At 37.5% G+C, this 20,223-nt stretch overlaps 1 protein-coding gene across 4 annotated transcripts in view; it reads left to right on the top strand.

Moving 5' to 3' along the window:
* ERO1B (endoplasmic reticulum oxidoreductase 1 beta) overlaps positions 1-20,223 on the top strand; it is a 59,647-nt gene that overhangs the window by 7,972 nt on the left and 31,452 nt on the right. For 3 of the 4 annotated variants that reach the window (XM_081824331.1, XM_081824330.1, XM_081824332.1), the window contains exons 2-5: positions 1,386-1,505; positions 7,504-7,587; positions 17,603-17,644; positions 19,179-19,261. In XM_081824331.1, coding sequence (XP_081680457.1) covers positions 1,386-1,505; positions 7,504-7,587; positions 17,603-17,644; positions 19,179-19,261 — 329 coding nt within the window. The remainder of the gene's footprint in view (positions 1-1,385; positions 1,506-7,503; positions 7,588-17,602; positions 17,645-19,178; positions 19,262-20,223) is intronic. The other variant, XM_081824333.1, reaches the window with a different exon arrangement.

Here is a 20,223-nt window from a genome sequence, read left to right as displayed (position 1 = left end):
ATGTATTCTGTTCACTTTTATCACACGTTTAGGTTTGTGTATCCACCACCATAGTCAAGATACTGAACAATTTCATCACCACAAGGATCCTTCTTCTTGCCCTTAAGAAAGTTTTTTTAGAGAGGGAGTGGTGAGGGGCAAAGAAAGAGGGAGAGAGAGAATCTCAGACTCTCCACTGAGCACGGAGCCCATCACAGGGCTCAGTCTCACAACCCTGAGATCATGACTTGAGCCGAAACCAAGAGTCAGAAGCTCAACTGACTGAGCCACCTAGGTGCCCCTCCTCTTGCCCTTTTAAAACCACACTTACCTCCTTTTTACCCTTCCCCCCCGACTCCAACTCCTATCCCTACTCCAGTCCTTAAGCCCTGGCAACCAATAAACTGTTCTCCATTTCAAAAATGTTGTATAAATGAAATCCCATAAGCATGTACCTTTTGGGCTTGGCTTTTTTCACTCAGCCTGATTCCCTGAAGATTCATCCAAGATGTGGATGTCAGTGAGTCCCATTTTTAAGTTTAGCTGAAGAATGTTTTATGGAAGTTTTGGATTCTGAACTCATTTTATAAACATCAATTTCTGTTCAGTTAATGTATACTTTGAGTAGTCGGTAAAGCATGCATTTTTAAGTGCGATTGACTTGGGACTAAGTCTCATTTCTACTTTGGAAAAATTATTTTAACCATGTTAAGCCTTAATTCTCTTATGTGTAAAATGAGGATAATAATACCTATTTCATAGAATATTTCAAGAATAAATGAGGTAACAATGTTCTTATCACTATGCCTATCACATAAGTGTTTCATAAATGGCAGTAGAAAAGAAAGGTAGTGTTACTACAGCAATATTATTACAGTCTATGACTTTTAGGTTAGTCTTGGAAGAAATTGCTTTAGCATTCCACCCACTTCTCGGATTTTATGTATGTTTGGGGAAGGGAAGGAACATTCAATATATTTCTCTAGCCACTCACCAACAATGCTTAGTTCTTCAGAATAGGTATATCTAATCCTTATATTGTTTTTTACTTAATCGGCCATAGTAAAAATAAATGATTGCTTTAATGTTATGTATCTTTTTTTATAAAGGATTTTATTTATTAGAGAGCAAATGGGAGAGTGGTAGAGAGAGGGAGAAGCAGACTCCCCGCTGAGCAGGGAGCCTGACACGGGGCTCGATCCCAGGACCTTGGGATCACGACCCGAGCTGAAGGCAGAGGCTCAACTGACTGAGCCACCTAGGCACCCCTTTAATGTTATGTATCTTAACAAAGACTAGTTACCTTGAATGAATAAATTATCTTTTTATATAATAGTACAGATTTGTTAAGCTTGGAATATCTATAATTTACATATTTTAAATTTTATATATATTTTCCCCCCTAGGTCACCGGAGTCCTGGATGATTGCCTGTGCGATATTGATAGCATTGATAACTTTAACACCTTCAAAATCTTCCCCAAAATAAAAAAATTGCAAGAGCGAGACTACTTCCGTTATTACAAGGTATAGTTATAATTTTTGATTCCGTTAGTAGCAAAGATTTTTACATAGCTGTTTACAGATGTGACTTTTATGACCCTTTTGAAAACCCGTTTCGACTTCTCAGCACCCTCTGCGCTTTTTGTCAGTGGAATATATTAAGTACTGTAGTGAAACCTGATCATCTTTTTGAACACTAAGAACCTGAAACCTCTTCTTATGTTTGGGGAATTCCTCATCTTTCAGTTTTGGTTTTGAGACAGAGACTCCTTCCACAGAAGCTGGAAATGCTGCAGACTTACTTGTCAGCCTTCGTTGTAACTTAGGCTCCGCCCTCTAGACCCCTCCCCAAGCTCTGTGTTGTGCTGATGGCCCTGTCCTGTGTTAGTGCTGTTCACAGTGTAAGCTCCGCAGCAGCAGACATTTCCCGGGGAGCTCACTGGAAGGGCTGCCAGACCAGGCTGAGGGTACAAGCAGAACACCTTTCGTAGTAATACTGCGGAGTAGGTTCTTAAATCGAACCATCTACTCTAGACCTTTACAAAATAAAAAACCAATGATAGTTTAAAGGTAGCACCAATAAGGCAATATTCAAAAGTGCAGTATTTTAAATTTAACAACAGTATTTTAAAGCAGCTGTTATGCTTTGCTGTGCTCTTGCTCTCAATATTCAAATGGGTTTATAATTTCTTTGATTTTCATTTTTAGTTTATTTTAAAAACTGAGCATGGTTTTCTTTTTTATCCTGATTCTATATAGCTATCTTAGTCTTTAAATATTTCTGAGGATAAAAAAAAATTAGAGCAGGAACTAATGGCCATTCTTTTTATGTCACCACGAAAATTTTGGCACAGTTTCCCATATTTTGCAACACTTTATACAGGTGTCAAATTTCTGGGAGAAATTTGTCTCAAATTTCTGGAAAAACACTTATACAGGTGTGTAATTGGTCTAATTGACCAAAAGAGGGAAAGACACTTTGGTTAACAATCCTATTTACATAAATATATGGGGGGAGTGATTGTTTCTCAAAGGAATATCAGGGGATATTACAGAAGAAGGAAAAATGAAAGTTGGATAGGCAAAAATAACAGTGTTCTAAGAAAATGTTCTAACCAATTTAATGAAATTACTCTATATGTAATGGGGGTATCCTCATACTTGCCCAACGGAGGGTAATGCAGTGATCTAGTTAATGCATTTGTCTCCAAGTCCAGGATATTCAGGTGACATCTATTCCTTTTCTAGTTCTGCCAACCTATAAATTAAACAAAAAGGACATTTAACCGCCACCAGTATACTCTCCATACACTAGTGGCAGAAAAGGAAAGCAAAGAGAATAGGTTAATTTTAAACATGTGCATACATACTTATGATTGAGCAAGCAAGGATACAGAGGTAGAAGCAACAGTCTACCCCTGTCACCTGCTCAGTTGGCTGCTGTAGTTGGTATTTACAATTTCTTGTACTATCCATTCCGTTCCTTTATTCACCAAATATTTATTGAATGATTACTTTGCAGTAGGTGCTATTCTTTTTTTTTTTTTTTTCAGAGTTTTCCTTTTTTTTTTTTAAGATTTTGTTTATTTGTCAGAGAGAGAGAAAGAGAGCACAAGCAAGGGGAGTGGCAGGCAGAGGGAGAAGCAGACTCGCCGCTGAGCAAGACTAGATCCCAGGATGCTGGGATCATGACCTGAGCTGAAGGCAGATGCTTAACCAACTAAGCCACCCAGGCGTCCTGCAGTAGGCACTATTCTAAGTTCTGTGGATACAATAGTGAATAACACAAAGACTGACTTCATGAAACTTTTACTCTGATTAGGAAGGCAAACAATAAACAATAAAATATAATTTCAGATGGTTATAAGGTAAGTGCTATGGAGAAAAATAACGTAGGAGATAGAAAGAGTAAGTTAATGGGGTGGGGAAGGTAGGTAGCTTTATTTTTATTTTAAAGCTTTTATTTTTGAAGAAGATGATCAGGAAAGGAAGGTATTCATGCTCTGCCATTTGAGTAAAGACCTACATAATGTGAAAGCCATGACAAGACATGGAAAGAGAACATTCCAGGGAAGGGGAGTAGAACCTCAGGTATAAAGGTCTTGAATGCAGGCATAAAGGTTTAGAGTGTTTGAGGAATAAGAAGACTGGTATAGCTGGAGCAAAGTGAGTGAGATATGGAGAGTTGGAAAGGTAGGTAGGAGCCAGATTTAAAAAAAAAAATTATTATGGGCCTTGTTCAGCACATAAGGATATTGAATTTTAGTGTAAGTTGATAAGCTTTTGGTGGGATTTGTACAAAATAGACTGTCAGGGTGTGAGACAGGAAATAGAGAAACCATGTAGGAGGTTTTTGCGTGAGACCAGATGGAAGGAGATAGGGGTTTGGAATAGGGCAGTAGAGTTGGAAGAAGTAAAAAGTGAGCAAATGATCATCGTATATAAGAGGTAACACCAACAAACTTGTCTGATGGAGTGAATGTAAGCTGTGAGAGTAGAAGTGAAATCAAAGATGATGTGGTGTTTTGAGCATATTACAAAAAAAATGTATCCTGACCAAGTTTATCTTATTCTAAGAATGCAAGGACAAGGCTTTTAGGTCTTCAACACAATTCAACACGCGTTCCTAATTTTTAAAAAATTTAATAGGAATGATGGATCCGTCCTTAACGTGATAATTTTAATCCTAACATTAGCATGCCACCATCTTACTTTTTGGGAAATAGTAGAGGAATTCTCACTTAGGTGAGGGACCAAGACAAGGGTACCCACTCTCTTCTTTACTGCTGGAGGTATTAGTATACCAAACGAGAAAAAAGCAACTAGAGACACAAACATTTTTGAAGAATAAGTAAAACTATCTCCATTTATGGATGACAAAAGTATACTAGAAAACTCAAATAATGAACAAAAATGATTAAAAAATACATTAAGATCATGAGCTATAAACTTAATATACAAAAATCCATATCTTCATAAATATAAACAACGAGAAGATATGACAGAAACTAAATCCCCATTTATATTAAGCAGTGAAAGAAGATGAAATATATAGGAGTAAATGAATCAATAAATCTGCACAACCTAGAGGAGGAAAGCTTCAAAACACTACTGAGAGACACAAAGTAGGCTTCAAGAAATGGACTGATGTCTTTGTAGCATAAAGATGTTAATTCTCTCCACGTTAACGTATAAATTTAATGTGATCCTCATAAAAGTGCCAATAGTTTTCTACTGGAGCTGGACAAGTTGTTACAGCTTAAGTTCTCTGGGAAGCAGATTCTGAGACCATGGTTAGTGGGCAAGAGGTTGATTAGGGACCGCTCCTGGCACTGACAGCTCGGGGAGTGAAAAGAGCAGAGGGAGAGGTAAAGCTGTGAGTCAGCCTCTGTGGAAACATCAGGTGACCCTCTGGGAGTCCTTCAGATGGGATGGCGCTCCAGAGGTGTCCCCACTTGCAGGAGAGGTCTGTTCCTTCGCAGCCCTACATCAGTCATCTGATGAAGGCACCATTGGAAGGGGTGGTGTGACCTTGGGCAAAGTGGCTGTCTTCAGCTGAGGTTGGCTGCCTCATTTCCAGAACTTCAGAAGCTAACGTTTCCGGAAGCTGGGGTAATAAACCCTTATCCCTGAAGGGTGATGTGAGCAGCACGTTAACAGTGTCCACTACAGTGTACTCCTTGCACTGTGTATTAGTTTTCTACCACTGCATTACAAATTAGCCTAAAATGTAGCAACTTAAAACAGCACACTGAGAAGGTGGCATTTGGGGAAGATCTAAAGGGAGTAAGAAAGCAAGTCATGTTGGTATCTGGTGCAAGCGATATTTCAGGCAGAGGGAACGGCAGGAGCAAAGGCCCTGAGACCACAGTGTGTCTCATGTATTTGAGGAACAACATTGAGGCCAGTGAAGAAGGGGCAGAGAGCAGAGGAGCCAGACCATGGAAGACATTCTTGGCCATTACGGGGACTTGGATTTTGAACTGACCAAATTTTCAGAGGTACTGTATGTGGGGTGAGAAAGCAAGGAGTCAAGGATGATACCAGGGTTTTGGCCTGAGGATCTAGAATAATGGAGTTGCTGTTTACTGAGATGGCAATAAGAATGTCCTGTGGAGGGGCACCTGGGTCGCTCAGTCGTTAAGCATCTGCCTTCGGCTCAGGTCATGATCCCAGGGTTCCTTGCTCAGTGGGAAGCCTGCTTCTCCCTCTCCCACTCCCCTTGCTTGTGTTCCCTCTCTTGCTGTGTCTCTTTCTCTGTCAAATAAATAAATAAAATCTTTAAAAAAAAAAAAAAAAAAAGAATGTCCTGTGGAGATATCAGCGAGGCATTGGACATACAAGCCAGGAGCTCAAGGAACCTGCAGTTCCCAAACAAACATCCCATTGCCTGGAAATCTTCTCCAGGAAACTTCTAGCCGTACCCATTTTACATGTTACCAAAAGGAGGCATTCCCTGACAACTCCATAGTCAGAGTTGGTCACTCTCTCTCCTGTTGCCAGTCTCTATGTATTGTTGCCTCTTCCTCGGTAATATAGGTGTTATTTACTTCATTTTATTCTATTTGTTGAGATGTCTATTTTTTTTTTTTTAGAGCAAGTGTTCGTGTGCATGTGTCAGAGAGGGAGGGGCAGAGAGAGAGAGTGAGAGAGAGAATCCCAAGTAGCTTCCATGCCCAGTGCAGAGCCCAAAGTGGGGCTCAGTCTCACGGTGCTGAGATCATGACCTGCGCCAAAATCAAGAGTCAGACACTTAACCGACTGAACCACTCAGGTGTCCCTGTTGAGATGCCTATTATGTGTCCGAGGCACTGGGGATAAAATAATGAATAAGGCAACATCTCAATCCTGACAGTGGGGGATGTAGACAATAAACAAGTCAGGAATATTCAGGCAGTGGCAAGTGCTATAAAAAGCATATAAAACAGGGTGTGGGGTGCCTATTGGGTGCTACTTTGGCGAGTCTGGTCAGGGAAGGTCCTGGATCAGGTGAAGGGAGCGGCTCATAAGATGTGCGACAGTACGGTCAAAGAGAAGGCTGCTGTAAAGGCCTCAAGACAGAAGGGAGAGCTCGGTGCCTGCTGTGTGGACGACAGATGGTAGTAGAAGCAGGGCACCTGGAGGGGTCTAGGCGAGAAGGGAAGCGGTGGCAGTGGAGGTGGTGGGAAGACGTGGATAACGAATTGCTTGCAGGAGATAGAAAAGGAGTTTGGGCTTCCGCTAAGTTCAATGTAAGACAATCCAGAGTTTTTAACTATGGTTAAAATGTCCTGATGGTGAAAATGGTCTGCCCCTGTCCTACATCTACCCTCATCCCCCCGCTAAAAGGCGGCTAAACTGGTTTGGTTTTTTTTTTTTTCTCAGTTCTCACAACTGTTCAAGCTGTATCACTTTATCCAAACCCATGTTTTTCCTAACATTCATCTGTCCTAAAATATTACCTCCTCAGAGGCCACCATCCACCAGCCCCCCCATTATTTTCCATCACAAACTCTGGATGTTCCTTTGTAGCACTTACCACGATTTGTAGTTGAACAAACATACAAACGTGTGATTTCTATTCCCTCCTGTAGGCTGTAAGTTCCAGGGGGGGGGGGGGAAGTGCTTTTTTACATCTCTTTTTGTCCTAGACCCTACACAATGCCAGACAGATAGTGGGTGCTCAGTACACATTGAAGTGGGTGGATGCTCGAGAGAACCCTAATAAGTAAGGTAACAGTAAGGTGCTGACAGACATTAAAGTAGAATGCTTTCCAGGGTCTGCAGATGAGCAGTGTACTTGGACTTTATTCCTTTTTTGGAGTGTCCGAGGACTAATAACTTATTTTTTTTAAATTAATATTACATCTGGATGTCAGAAAAACTGCAGTTGTTTAAAATTCTGAACTCTATAGATGCCACAGGATAGGAAGCTTTTTCTTCTTCCTACCACCACGTCCCTGGTGCCCCGCACAGGGACACCTAGAGAGCATTGCAGAACCGTGCCACACACGTACTAATGTTAACCAATCTTTCTCTCAAGGTCAATCTGAAGAGACCATGTCCTTTCTGGGCAGAAGATGGCCATTGTTCAATAAAAGACTGCCATGTGGAGCCCTGTCCAGAGGTAAAATAAATTTAAAAAAATAGTAATAGGGAAAACATTGTTTCCTCTTGGGCTCTTAGATAAGTGTAAATTTGTATTTTAGGCCACTGTTGATGGATTTAGACTTGTCCTCAAATTCATATGCTGTCAGCTCTCTTTTTAACCAGATTACTGAAGATTTATTTTATACTCATCACCAAAATGGGTTTGAAGACACTCTTGTATCCAGTAGTATTGATTGGTTGTGGAAGTATAGTATGATTCTAAGACAAATGGAAAATTGGGGGCCTGTTCTAGGACTGGATCTACAATTGGCTAACTCTTATTTCATGCTTTATTGAATATGCATCTTGTTTCATAAGAAAAGTGATGTTACTGGGCCTTAAATTTTACATTTAGAGTGGGAATTAGAAGTGGGAAAAGTAGAGGAATTTCACTTGGTCTTGTTACATTAAAAAAAAAAGCTATACTTAACATTTTAGACTTTGTTTTTTGACATCTAGCATAATTAATTCTTCTTAAACAGTAATTCATTATAAGCTCTGTTTTCATTTCACTTTTTGCTTTTCTTACCTAATCAGTTAATCTAGTTATTCTTAAAAATGGGAAAAAACCATCTTAACCAATGCCCTTTTTAAAGGGACAATTAAAAAAATTCTCTTCATTTTCCTTTAAGAATAAAATGGTTTTTTTTTTAACTTTTTAGTTTGAAATAATTTCAGACCTACAGAAAAATTGGGAGAATAATACCAACAGTCCTCACTTATTTTTGTTCAGATTCCCTAAATGTTTATCATGTTTGCTTTATTATTCTCTGTATATATACATGTTAATATTTTCTGAATTATTTGGGTATAAGTTACTAACATGGTGATACTTTACCCCTAATTACTTGAGTGTGTTTCCTTAAAAACAAGATTATTCTCTTATCTAACCACAACATAATTAACAAAATCAGGAAATTAACATTAATTATAATACTAATGTCTGACTTATAGACCTTAGTCATACATTGCTAAATGACTTAATAATGTGCTAGATAGCTAAAAAAAAGTGTTAAAATATAGTGTTATATTCATTTCATGTGTACAAAATAGTGATTCAGTAGTTCCATATATTACTCAGTGCTCATCAAGATAAGTGTACTCTTAATCCACTTTGCCTGTTTCAGCCATTGCCCCCTCCCACCTCCCTTCTGGTAACCATCTGTTTGTTCTGTATAGTTAAGAGTTTGTTCTTTGGTTTGTCTCTCTCTTTTTTGTTCTTTTGTTTGTTTTGCTCCTTAAATTCCACATATGAGTGAAATCGTATGGTAATTATCTTTCTCTGACTGGCTTATTTCCCTAAGCATTATACTCTCTAGATCCATCCATGTTTTTGCAAATGGCAGGACTTCATTCTTTTTTTATGGCTGAATAACATTACATTGTATGTGTATATACCACATCTTCTGTATCCATTCATCTATTGATGGATGCTTGGGGGGCTTCGTGGTTTGTCTATTGTAAATAATGATGCTATAAACATAGGGGTGCCTATATCCCTTCGAATTAGTGTTTTTGTATTCTTTGGGTAAGTACTTAGTAGTGCAATTGCTGCATCATAGGGTAGTTCTATTTTTAATTTTTCAAGGAATCTGCATGCTGTCTTCCACAGTGGCTGCACCAGTTTGCATTCCCACCAACAGTGCACGAGTGTTCTTTTTTCTCCACATCCTCGCCAACACTTGTTTCTTGAGTTTTTGTGTTTAGTCATTCTAACAGATGTGAGGTGATAGCTCATTGTGTCTTTGATTTGCATTTCCCTGATAATGAGTGATGTTGAGCATCTTTTCATGTGTCTGTTGGCCATCTGGATGTCTTTGGAGAAATGTCTGTTCATGTCTTCTGCCCATTTTTTAATTGGATTATTTGGGATATTTTGGTGTTGAGTTGTATCAGTTCTTTATATAATTTGGATAGTAACCCTTAATTGGATGTGTCATTTGCAAATATCTTCTCCCAATTAGTAGGTTGTCTTTTAGTTTTATTGGTTGTTTCCTTTGCTGTGCAGAAGCTTTTTATTTTAGTGTAATCTCACTAGTTTATTTTTGCTGTTGTTTTACTTGCCTCAGGAGACTTACCTAGAAAGATATTGCTATGGTCAGTGTCAGAGAAATTACTGCCTGTGCTCTCTTCTAGGAATTTTATGGTGTTAGGTCTCACATTTAGGTCCCTAACCCATTTTGAGTTTTTGTGTACAGTGCAAGAAGTCCAGTTTCATTCTTTTGCATGTAGCCATGCAGTTACCCTTTGTTGAGGAGACTGTCTTTTTCCCATTAAATATTCTTGCCTTCTTTGTCCAAGATTAATTGACAATAGCATCATGGGTTTATTTCTGTGCTCTGTATTCTGTTCTGTTGATCTGTGTGTCTGTTTTTGTGCCAGTACCATACCGTTTTGATTACTACAGATTTGTAATATAATTTGAAATCTGGAATCGTGTTCCCTCCAGTTTTGATTTTCTTTTTCAAGATTGCTTTGGCTATTTGGGGTCTTTTGTGGTTCTATACAAATTTTAGGATGTGTTTTTTCTAGTTCTATGAAAACTTAATATTTTGATAGGGATTGCATTAAATGTGTAACTTGGCTTTGGGTAGTATAGACATTTTAACAATATTTGTTCTCGTAATCCATGAGCATGGAATGTCTTTCCATTTCTTTGTGTCATCTTCAGCTTCTTTCATCAGTGTTTTATAGTTTTCACAATCAGGTCTTTCACCTCTTTGCTAAGTTTACTTGTAGCTGTTTTATTATTTTTGGTGCAGTTGTAAGTGGGATTGTTTTCTTAATTTCTCTTTCCCCTGCTTCCTTATTAGTGTATAGAAATGTAACAGATTTTTGTACATTGATTTTATGTCCTGAACTTTACTGAATTCATTTTTCAGGTCTAGTAGTTTTTTGGTGGAGTCTTTAGGGTTTTCTACATAGAATATCATGTCATCTGCAAATAGTGAAAGTTTGACTTCTTCCTTACCAATCTGGTTGCCTTTTACTCCTTTTTGTTGTCCGATTTCTGTGGCTAGGACATCTAGTACTATGTTGAATAAAAATGGTGAGAATAGATAGATATCCTTGTCCTTTTCCTGACCCTAGGGGAAAAGCTCTCAGTTTTTCCCCATTGAGTATAATATTAGCTATGGGTTTTCTGTCTAAGGCCTTTATTATAGTTGAGGTAAGTTTCCTGTAAACCTATGTTGAGGGTTATTAATCATGCATGGATGCTGTATTTTATCAAATGCTTTTTCTGCATCTGTTGAAATGATCCTAAGGTTCTTTTCCTTTCTCTTACTGATATGATGTATCACACTGATTGATTTGCAAATACTGAACCACCTTTGCAACCGGGAATAAAGCCCACTTGATCATGGTGAATGATTTTTTTTTAATGGATTGTTGGACTTGGTTTGCTAGTATTTTGTAGAGGATTTTTGCATCTATGTTCATCAAAGGTATTGGCCTGTACTTGTTTGTGTTTTTTTAATTAAAAAAATCTTATCTTTTTTGGTAGTTCTGTTTTTTAGTGGTGTCTTTATCTGGTTTCAGTATCAGGATAATGCTGGCCACAGAGAATGAATTTGGAAATTTTCCTTTCTCTTCTATTTTTTTTTTTTTAATAGTTTGAGAAGAATAGGTATTAACTCTTTTTGGAATGTTTGGTAGAATTTGCCTATGAAGCCGTCTGGTCCTGGAGTTCTGTTTGTTGGGAATTTTTTTATTACTGATTCAATTTCATTGCTGGTTATCAGTCTGTTCAAATTTTCTTTCTTCCTGTTGCTCTTTTGGTATATTCTATGTATCCAGGAATTTGTCCATTTCTTCTAGGTTGTCCAGTTTTTTGGTATATAATTTTTCATAATATTCTCCTACAGTTGCTTGTATTTTTGTGGTGTCTGTTGTTACTCTCTTTCATTTGCAATTTTGTTTGGGTCCTCTCTCTTTCTCTCTCTCTCCCTTTTTTTAAATGAGCCTGGCTAGAGGTTTATCAATTTTGTTGATCTTTTCTAGGAACTAGCTCCTGATTTCATAGATCTCTTCTATTTTGTTTTTAAAATTTTTCTGTATCATTTATTTGTGCTCTAATCTTTATTATTTCCTTCCTGCTGCTGGTTTTGGGTTTTGCTATTCTTTTTGCATCTCCTTTATGTGTAAATTTAGGTTGTTTGAGATTTTTTCCTGCTTCTTGAGGTAGGCCTGTATTGCTCTAAACTTCCCTCTTAGAACTACTTTTGCTGCATTCTCAAGATTTTGGACCATTGTGTTTTCATTTTCATTTCTTTCCATGTAATTTTTTACTTCTTCTTTGATGTCTTGGATGACTCATTCAGTGTTTAGTAGCATGTTATTTAACCTCTGTGAATTTGTGCTCTTTCCAGATTTTTTCTTGTGGTTGACTTCTAGTTTCATAGTGTTGTGGTCATAAAAGATGTATGGTATGACTTCGATCTTCTTCACTTTGTTGAGGCTTGTTTTCTGGGCTAATATGTGATCTGTTCTGGAGAATGTTCTGTGTGCCCTTGCAAAGAATATGTATCTGCTGTTTTAGGATGGAATGTTCTGAAAGTATCTTTTAAATCCATCTGGTCTGGTGTGTCATTCAAAGCCATTGTTTCTTTCTTCCTTTTTTTTTTTTAAGATTTTATTTATTCATTTGACAGAGACACAGCGAGAGAGGGAACACAAGCAGGGGGGAGTGGGAGAGGGATAAGCAGCCTTCCCACTGAGCAGGGACCCCGATGTGGGGCTCGATCCTAGGGCCCTGGGATCATGACCTGAGCTGAAGGCAGATTGTATTTTTGCCTCGCTTAACGACTGAGCCACCCAGGCACCCCTAAAGCCATTGTTTCCCTGTTGATTTTCTGTTTGGACAATCTGTCCATTGATGTAAGAGGGGTGTTACAGTCCCCTATTGTTATTGTATTCCTATTGATTAGTTTTTTTATGTTTGTTAACTGTTTTGTGTATTTGGGTGCTCCCGTGTTGTGTGCATAAATATTTATAATTGTTATTATCTTGTTGGATTCTCCCCTTCATTATTGTATAGTGTTCTTCTTTGTCTCTTGTTACAGTCTTTGTTTTAAAGTCTATTTTGTTTGTTATAAGTATTGCTACTCTGGCTTTCTTTTGACATCCATTTGCATGACAAATCTTTCTTCATCCTCTTACTTTCAATCTACAGTTGTTTTTAGGTTCGAAATGAGTCTCTTTTAGGCAGCATTATAGATGGATCTTGTTTTTTTATCCACTCTATGTAATCCAGAGACATCCACCCTATGTCTTTGGATTAGAGCATCTAGTCCATTTACATTCAAAGTAGTTACTGATAGATACAAATTTATTACCAAGTTGTTACTTGCTTTGAGATTGTTTTGTAGTTTTTCTCTGATCCTTCTCTTGCTCTTTTTCATGGTGTTTTGGCTTTCTTTAGTGATATACTTGGATTCCTTTTTCTTTGTTCTTTTCATAACTATTGCTGGTTTTGATTTGTGGTTACCATTAGGTTTGTATATAACATCTTCTGCATATAGCAGTCTATGTTAAGTTGATGGTTGCTTAAGTTTGAACCCATTCTTTATTCCTTTCTGCCCAACAGTTTAGGTGTATGGTGTCATATTTTGTATTCTTTGTGAATCTCTTGACTGATATTTACAGATATACTTATTTTTACTGCTTTTATGTTTCCTACTTTTCATACTCTTACTTCCGGTTTTTTCTTTCCAAAGAGTCCCTTTTAACATTTGTTGTATGACTGGTGGTAGTAGTCATAAACTCCTTTAGTTTTTGTCTGGGAAACTCTTTATCTTTCCTTCTATTCTGAATGACAGCCTTGCTGGATAGAGTATTCTTGGCTGCAGATTTTTCTTTTTAGCACTTTCTTTTCAGCCACTCTCTTCTGGCCTACAAAGCTTCTGCTAAAAAAAAAAATCAGCCGATAGATTTATGCAGTTTCCCCTTGTATGTAACGGTTTTCTTTTGCTGCTTTAAAAATTTTTTCTTAATCACTACTTTTTGCCATTTTAATTACTATGTGTCTTGGTATGGATCACCTTGGGTTGATTTTTGTCGGGGGATCTCTGTCCCTCCTGGATCTCAATATCTGTTTCCTTCCCCGATTCAGGAAGTTTTTAGCTATTATTTTTTCAAATAAAATTTCTCTTTTCTTTTTCTTCTTCTTCTAGGATCCCTATAATTTGAATGTCATTACACTTAATGGAGTCACTGAGTTCCCTAAGTCTATTCTCATTTTGTATAATTTTTTTTCTCTCACATGCTCAGCTTGATTACTTTCCATTACTCTGTCTTCCAGGTTGTTAATTCATTTGCCTGTTTCCTCTAGCCTACTATTTATTCCATTTAATGTATTTTTATTTTCATTATTGTGTTCTTCATCTCTGATGTGTTCTTTTTTATTTCTGTGTTAAGGGTCTCACTGATGTCCTCCACTCTTTTCTCAAGTCCAGTGAGTATGTTTATGATCATTACTTTAAATTTTCTATCAGTCATACTACTTATATCCATTTCACTTTGGTCTCTTGCTGTAATTTTTTTTTAATTAACATATAATGTATTACTTGTTTCAGGGGTACAGGTCTGTGATTCATCAGTCTTATGCAATTCATAGCGCTCACCATAGCACATACCCTCCCCGATGTCCCTCACCCAGCCACCCCATCCTTCCCACCTCCCTCCACTCCAGCAATCCTCAGTTACTTTCCTGAGATTAAGAGTCTCTTATGGTTTATCTCCCTCTCTGGTTTCATCTTGTTTCATTTTTCCCTCCCTTCCCCTATGATCCTTTGTCTTGTTTCTCAAATTCCTCATATCAGTGAGATCATATGATACTTGTCTTTCTCTGATTGACTTATTTCGCTTAGCATAATACCCTCTAGTTCCATCCATGTAGTTGCAAATGGCAAGATTTCTTTTTTTTGATGGCTGCGTAATCCATTGTATGTATATATACCACATCATCTTTATCCATTCATCTGTTGATGGACATCTAGGCTCTTTCCATAGTTTGGCAATGTCCACAATAGCCAAAAACAGTGGGGTGTATGTGCCTCTTCGGATCACTACATTTGTTATCTTGGGGGTAAATACCCAGCAGTGCAACTGCTGAGTTGTAGGGTAGCTCTATTTTCAACTTTGTGAGGAACCTCTGTACTGTTTTCCAGAGTGGCTGCACCAGCTTTCTTGCTGTGGTTTTGTCCTGTTCTTTCATTTGGGACATATTCCTCATCTCATTTTGTCTAATTCTCTATATCTGTTTCTGTGTGTTAGCAAAGTCAGCTATGCGTCCTCTTTTTTTTTTTAAGATTTTATTTATTTATTTGAGAGAGAGAGAATGAGAGAGAGAGAGAGCACATGACGGGGGGGGGAGGTCAGAGGGAGAAGCAGACTCCCTGCCGAGCAGGGAGCCCGATGCGAGACTCGATCCAGGGACCCCAGGATCATGACCTGAGCCGAAGGCAGTCGCTTAACCAACTGAGCCACCCAGGCGCCCCATCTATGCATCCTCTTGAAGGTCATGGCCTTATGAAGAAGAGGTCCTGTAGTGCCCCGCAGTGCAGTTGCCCCCTGTTCTCCAGGACCTGGCACTTCAGGGAGTGTCTCCTATGTGTGTTGCATATGCTCTGCTATTGTGTCCTGGCCACTTTTTCCTTTAGTCTAGTTGTCTGCAGAGGCTCTCTTAGCCTGTTCTGGGCTGTGTTTGGTCCCCTGCTAGGGTGCGGCACATTTTAACAAGGTGTGCTGGTCTGTTTGTGAAACGATACCTGTTGCCTGCACTGGTGGTTGGGAGGCTGTGTGGGTGGGGGACCAGTTTTAACAGGGTGTGCCTGTGCAGGGCCCACAGCTCCTGGACTAAGGCCCTGCAACGTGTGGGTCGGGAGAAGCTGCATTGGCGATGTTTACACTGGTGGTCTTCTGTGGGAGGGGATCCGCAGCCAGAACTGAAGCAAATGTGTTGAAAAGGGGATCTGCCCAAGGTGGGTAGGGCGCAGTGTAAGCAATTTAGGTAGGGGGTGTTGCATAGTGCTGGTTCCTGCAGGTGCCTATGTGTTATGCTGGGTTAGGGGTAGGGGGTGAGGGAAATGGTGCCTGCCTCCTCCTTTGTTCCTGGAAGGGTCTCTCCCTGTGATCCCTGCCTCTCTGAACATGCTCTGAGATTTGTAAGTAAATCTCCCTCCCATATGCCCTAGGCGTTTTTCAAATTGCAGCTTCTGTGCTGTAGCTACCTGGGCTGTTTGCATGCTGTCTTTTTTAAGGGCAGGAACTCCACTTCCTAATGCCTTTCAGACTCTCCCAGAGTGGAGCTGCTGATTTTCCAGATTCCAGGCTTCAGGTCCCACTGGTTGTAGGAACTCATGAAATTTGGACCCTCTGGCGTTCAAAGTCAAAAGTTACGGGGATTGGTCTTCCCCGTGCAGGTGTGATAGTCTATTTCTCACCCTTTCTGTGCCTCCAGCACTTGACTGTGGACACCCAAGGCCTGTTTCGTTCCCCACTGCATCTCTACCCTTCCCACCCAATTCGATGTGGCCTCTTCTTTGCCTTTAGTTGTGGAGTTTGTTCTGCCAGACTCTGGGCTGTTTTCTGGATTATTTGTGCTGATGTTTCTGTTATCTAGTTGCATCCCTGGGATGAGGTGAGCTAGGGTCCTCCTACCCTGCCATCTTCCCAGCCTCAGTCCCAGCTAGGTTTATTTCATGCTTGATTCTAGTTATTAGTTTTACAGTTATCATTACTTCTAATAATTCTCTTTTGTGATTGTTGTGTGTTGTTCATGACCATCATCTGTGATGCCTACCCCAGTATTTCTGGAGGGCTTGTTATTAAGATTCGCGGAAGTCAAGTCATTGCATTTAGTAGCATCAAACCTTCAAAAAAGCTGCTAAAGATTTTGATTTTAGCACATCATACTGTACTAGTCAGAGGACACACTGCAGCCAGAAGTCACTTTTGGTTAGTATTTATTCCACGTTTTAAATTCAGGGTGCGTGGCTGCTAGATTTGACTTGAGTTTTATAGTCTTCTCTCTTCTGCCTTCTGTTAGATGTACTAGCAAACACTGAAATAATAAAATACTGGCAGCAAGTAACATTTTAATCTATTAATCTTTTTATTGATTAGGGAAATATCTCTTATCATCATTATTATCATATTATTCTGACAGGAAGATATTTATTCTGAATATTTGGCTAAATTTACCTATGTTAAAATTTATCATGAAACATGAAAAGATTTTAATAGGTAATTTGCTATGCCGTAGATTCAGATGTTGGAAATCGGTCCCCTAGATTGATCAGAGGATCAACCTGTGATTTTCTGCTTTCAGATATGATTTTTTGTTTAAAATTGTGTCTGAAAAACCAGTTATAATGATTTCTAGATTTGTTTATTAAAGCCTAAAACTAATTATTGGCTTTGTAGAAAAGAAAGCTGGATCTACATGTGGATTTTCTATTAGTAAACCCTGATTACCTAGATTGGTAAACCCTAGGTGAATCCTATGGACCAAAGAACTAATTCTTTTGGTATTCATCCCAAACTGCCTTCACTTTAAATGTCAATTTAGAGCTGAAATTAAGATTGAGCATAAAATTTTTCAAAGAACTTTGAAAATTTTTAAAGCTTCTGTTTCTGTGGTAAGAAAGTTTATGGAAAAGTGATTTTTGTCAGTTTTTTTTTAACCTAAAAATTATGTAAACTATTCCATACTGCATGAGTTTAAATTGTAGCTGGTTTTGACACTCTTATTTTGTATATGTCGTTCAGTTTGCTAAACTATGATTTACAAGTCCGTAAATTGGTGTAATTCTTTACCGTTTATCTTAAAAGAGGTAGTATGAAAACAGAATTTGAATGAATGTTCATTTTTTCATCATAGACTAAAATAGGCTTTGTATTTGAGGAATGGCATTACTAATTTGTGAAGAAATCTCAAAAAAAAAAAGGAAGATAACTTCCTAAATTTTTCTTGTTGCTATTCTTTTAAGAGCAAAATTCCAGTCGGAATTAAAGCTGGGAGTTCTAATAAGGTGAGTCACTTTTCTTCCTTGAATATTTTTTCTTTACATTGTGAAACTTACCATTTACTGCTTGACAATGGTTGCAGAAGGGAACTGTACTGGGGCTAGTTGGGAGTGGGCACGTTTTGCCCCACAGTCCCAACTTTCTAATTCTTGCAGCAAGCAGAGAGCTTGTATGTTTTTATAGTTAAATTATATAGCTTCTTTTGAGATATTTCAATTCTGTTTTCTCTAGAAGAACTATAGTAGTATAGTATAACTACAGTATCAGATGGCCTGTGCAACAGGTGTTTTATCATGCATGTATTTTTAGTCTTGTGTTCCAACTAATCAACCTGTCCTATTCAGGATTATATTTTATAGAGCAAACAGTTATCAAGGTATTTGGAGCATAGTACTTTTAAGTGGCATTAAAATATTGCTGTGTTAAAAATTACCCTTTTCTTCTTATAAGCATGTCATAATTTACTTAGCTGTGCATGTTTTTAGATAACCGTTTACTTCTAGTTTTTCACTGTCATGTACACATAATAAAGATCATCATACCCTCTTCTGCTTCCTCTCTCCATTTTCTTTTTGTGTTTTCTCCCGTGTGGTCTTTTGTTTGTGTTTACTCTCCTTTATTTTTGTTTCAGATCTAAAATAAATAAAGTGTTAGAGACATTTGACATCCCTTCTGGACTCCTTCCCAAACCCATTCTGTTTCCTCCCTCCCCAGAGATAGCCACTTTTGTGAAATGGATGTGCGTCCTTTTGCGATACTTCTTCCTTTTAACTTCTATTGCACGTGTACCCACAAGTAATGTATAGATCTTTTAATACGAAGTTTTAAAACATTAAGATTATATTTTTTATTTTAAAAATATTTTTTCAGTTATTTTTTTACTCTGCATTATGCTTTTGAAATTTTGTCTCTGTTAATATATGTAGCTTTGTTAATTTTAATAGTTGTGTAGTATTCAGTTGTATGTCATTGGTTAGCTCTTCCTCTGTTGATGGACATTTCAATTGTTTTGAGTTTTTTGCTATTACAAACAGTGATGTACCAGCATTTTCATCCTTTGTCTTATTGTGTACACATGTAAGAGTTTTCCTAAATCGATATTTAGAAGTAAGGTTGCTGTGCCACTGGTTATGCCTATCTCATATCTCAACATGATGAGATAGTACCAAATACCTTTCTAAAGTGGTTGTACTTCGTTTGTGGTTTTGTTTTTAACTGTTGCTCAGGATATGGTTTCAGTTGTAAGACTGTTGGTTCAAGGGTTTATACATTTTTACAGCTCTAGATAAATATTGTCAAATTACTTTCCCAAGAGGGTTTTCTCAGTTTACATCATCACCAACATACCAGTGCTAATTGTTTTTAATGTCTTATTTAGTTGGTGGGAATTTGTGACTCATTTTGATTTGTATTTCTTACATATGTGAGAGATATTGATAATGGGATGTATCTGTGTCATCGTTGACAGATTGCCAGTGGAACTTGAAATAAAGAGAAAGGTAATAGTTATTACTAAACTTACTATGTACTTCCTTTCAGTACTCGAAAGTAGCAAACAATACCAAAGAATTAGAAGATTGTGAGCAAGCTAATAAACTGGGAGCAATTAACAGCACACTAAGGCAAGTTTTATTTTAGTAGTATAAAAAATATTCTCTTATTTAGTATATTTATGTCAGAAATCTTCTGTTTTTCTTGCGATATTTTATAAAACAGTAAAGTTTCAAATCATTCTTAAAAGGAAGAAGTTATTCCTCATCCTCAATTTCATGATTGCTTTGCTTCCTCCTCTTAGTGGATTTGTTCTTAAATTTCTAGAATGTATCATCAGTACATTGTAAATGTATTGTAAATGTAATGTAAAAGTATAGAAGATTGCCCAACTAGCAGGGCTTATGGATCCATTCTTCCAGGTTATTATAGTAAAAGGAACTTGAACCTCTAAGCCTTTTTTAAATAGTAATTCAATCTGAAAAAAAAAAATAGTAATTCAATCTGTGTATTACATTTTGAACGGGAAAAGTTATGATTACCATAATTATTAAGTTTCTTGTTTTTTTTTCTAATGACTTTTCCTTATTTTCTCTAAGTAAAAACCTCCTTTTGAAGGCCAACATAATTTGTGAGTGGTCTCAGATCATGCATTATGAAATGACTGAACATATCTATAATTGGGTGTAGGGAATGGATTATTACTGATATTCTTTTTAACTTCACTATTTGTTTAGGTTGGCATTTGGATACTATAATTGTTAAAGACTTAATAAAGTTATCAGTCTTATTTATTGAAGAAAAATTTTAATATAGAAAACTAGAGAAGATAATATAATAAAATAATACAATAAATTCACTCCAAGTGAATAGAATTAACTTTTTCTACCATCTTTTTAAGAAAAGAGAAATATCAAAGATAAATTTGAAATCCCCTACATCCTAATTCCCAATCCTATTTTCTTTCCTTCTTTCTGAGCAGTAACTACTATCATGAATTTGCTGTATATCCATCTATGCTTTTGTTTTTATTATATATATAATGATGGTTATTTTATATATGATTTTATTTTTCTCTTATATAAAATAATAC

Source organism: Leptonychotes weddellii, chromosome 6 (genome assembly GCF_054177405.1).
Source record: "Leptonychotes weddellii isolate Sample4059 chromosome 6, ASM5417740v2, whole genome shotgun sequence".
Classification (NCBI taxonomy): Eukaryota; Metazoa; Chordata; class Mammalia; order Carnivora; family Phocidae; genus Leptonychotes; species Leptonychotes weddellii.
The sequence above is the reverse complement of the archived record's forward strand: the minus strand, read 5'-3'. Positions and strand labels throughout refer to the sequence as shown.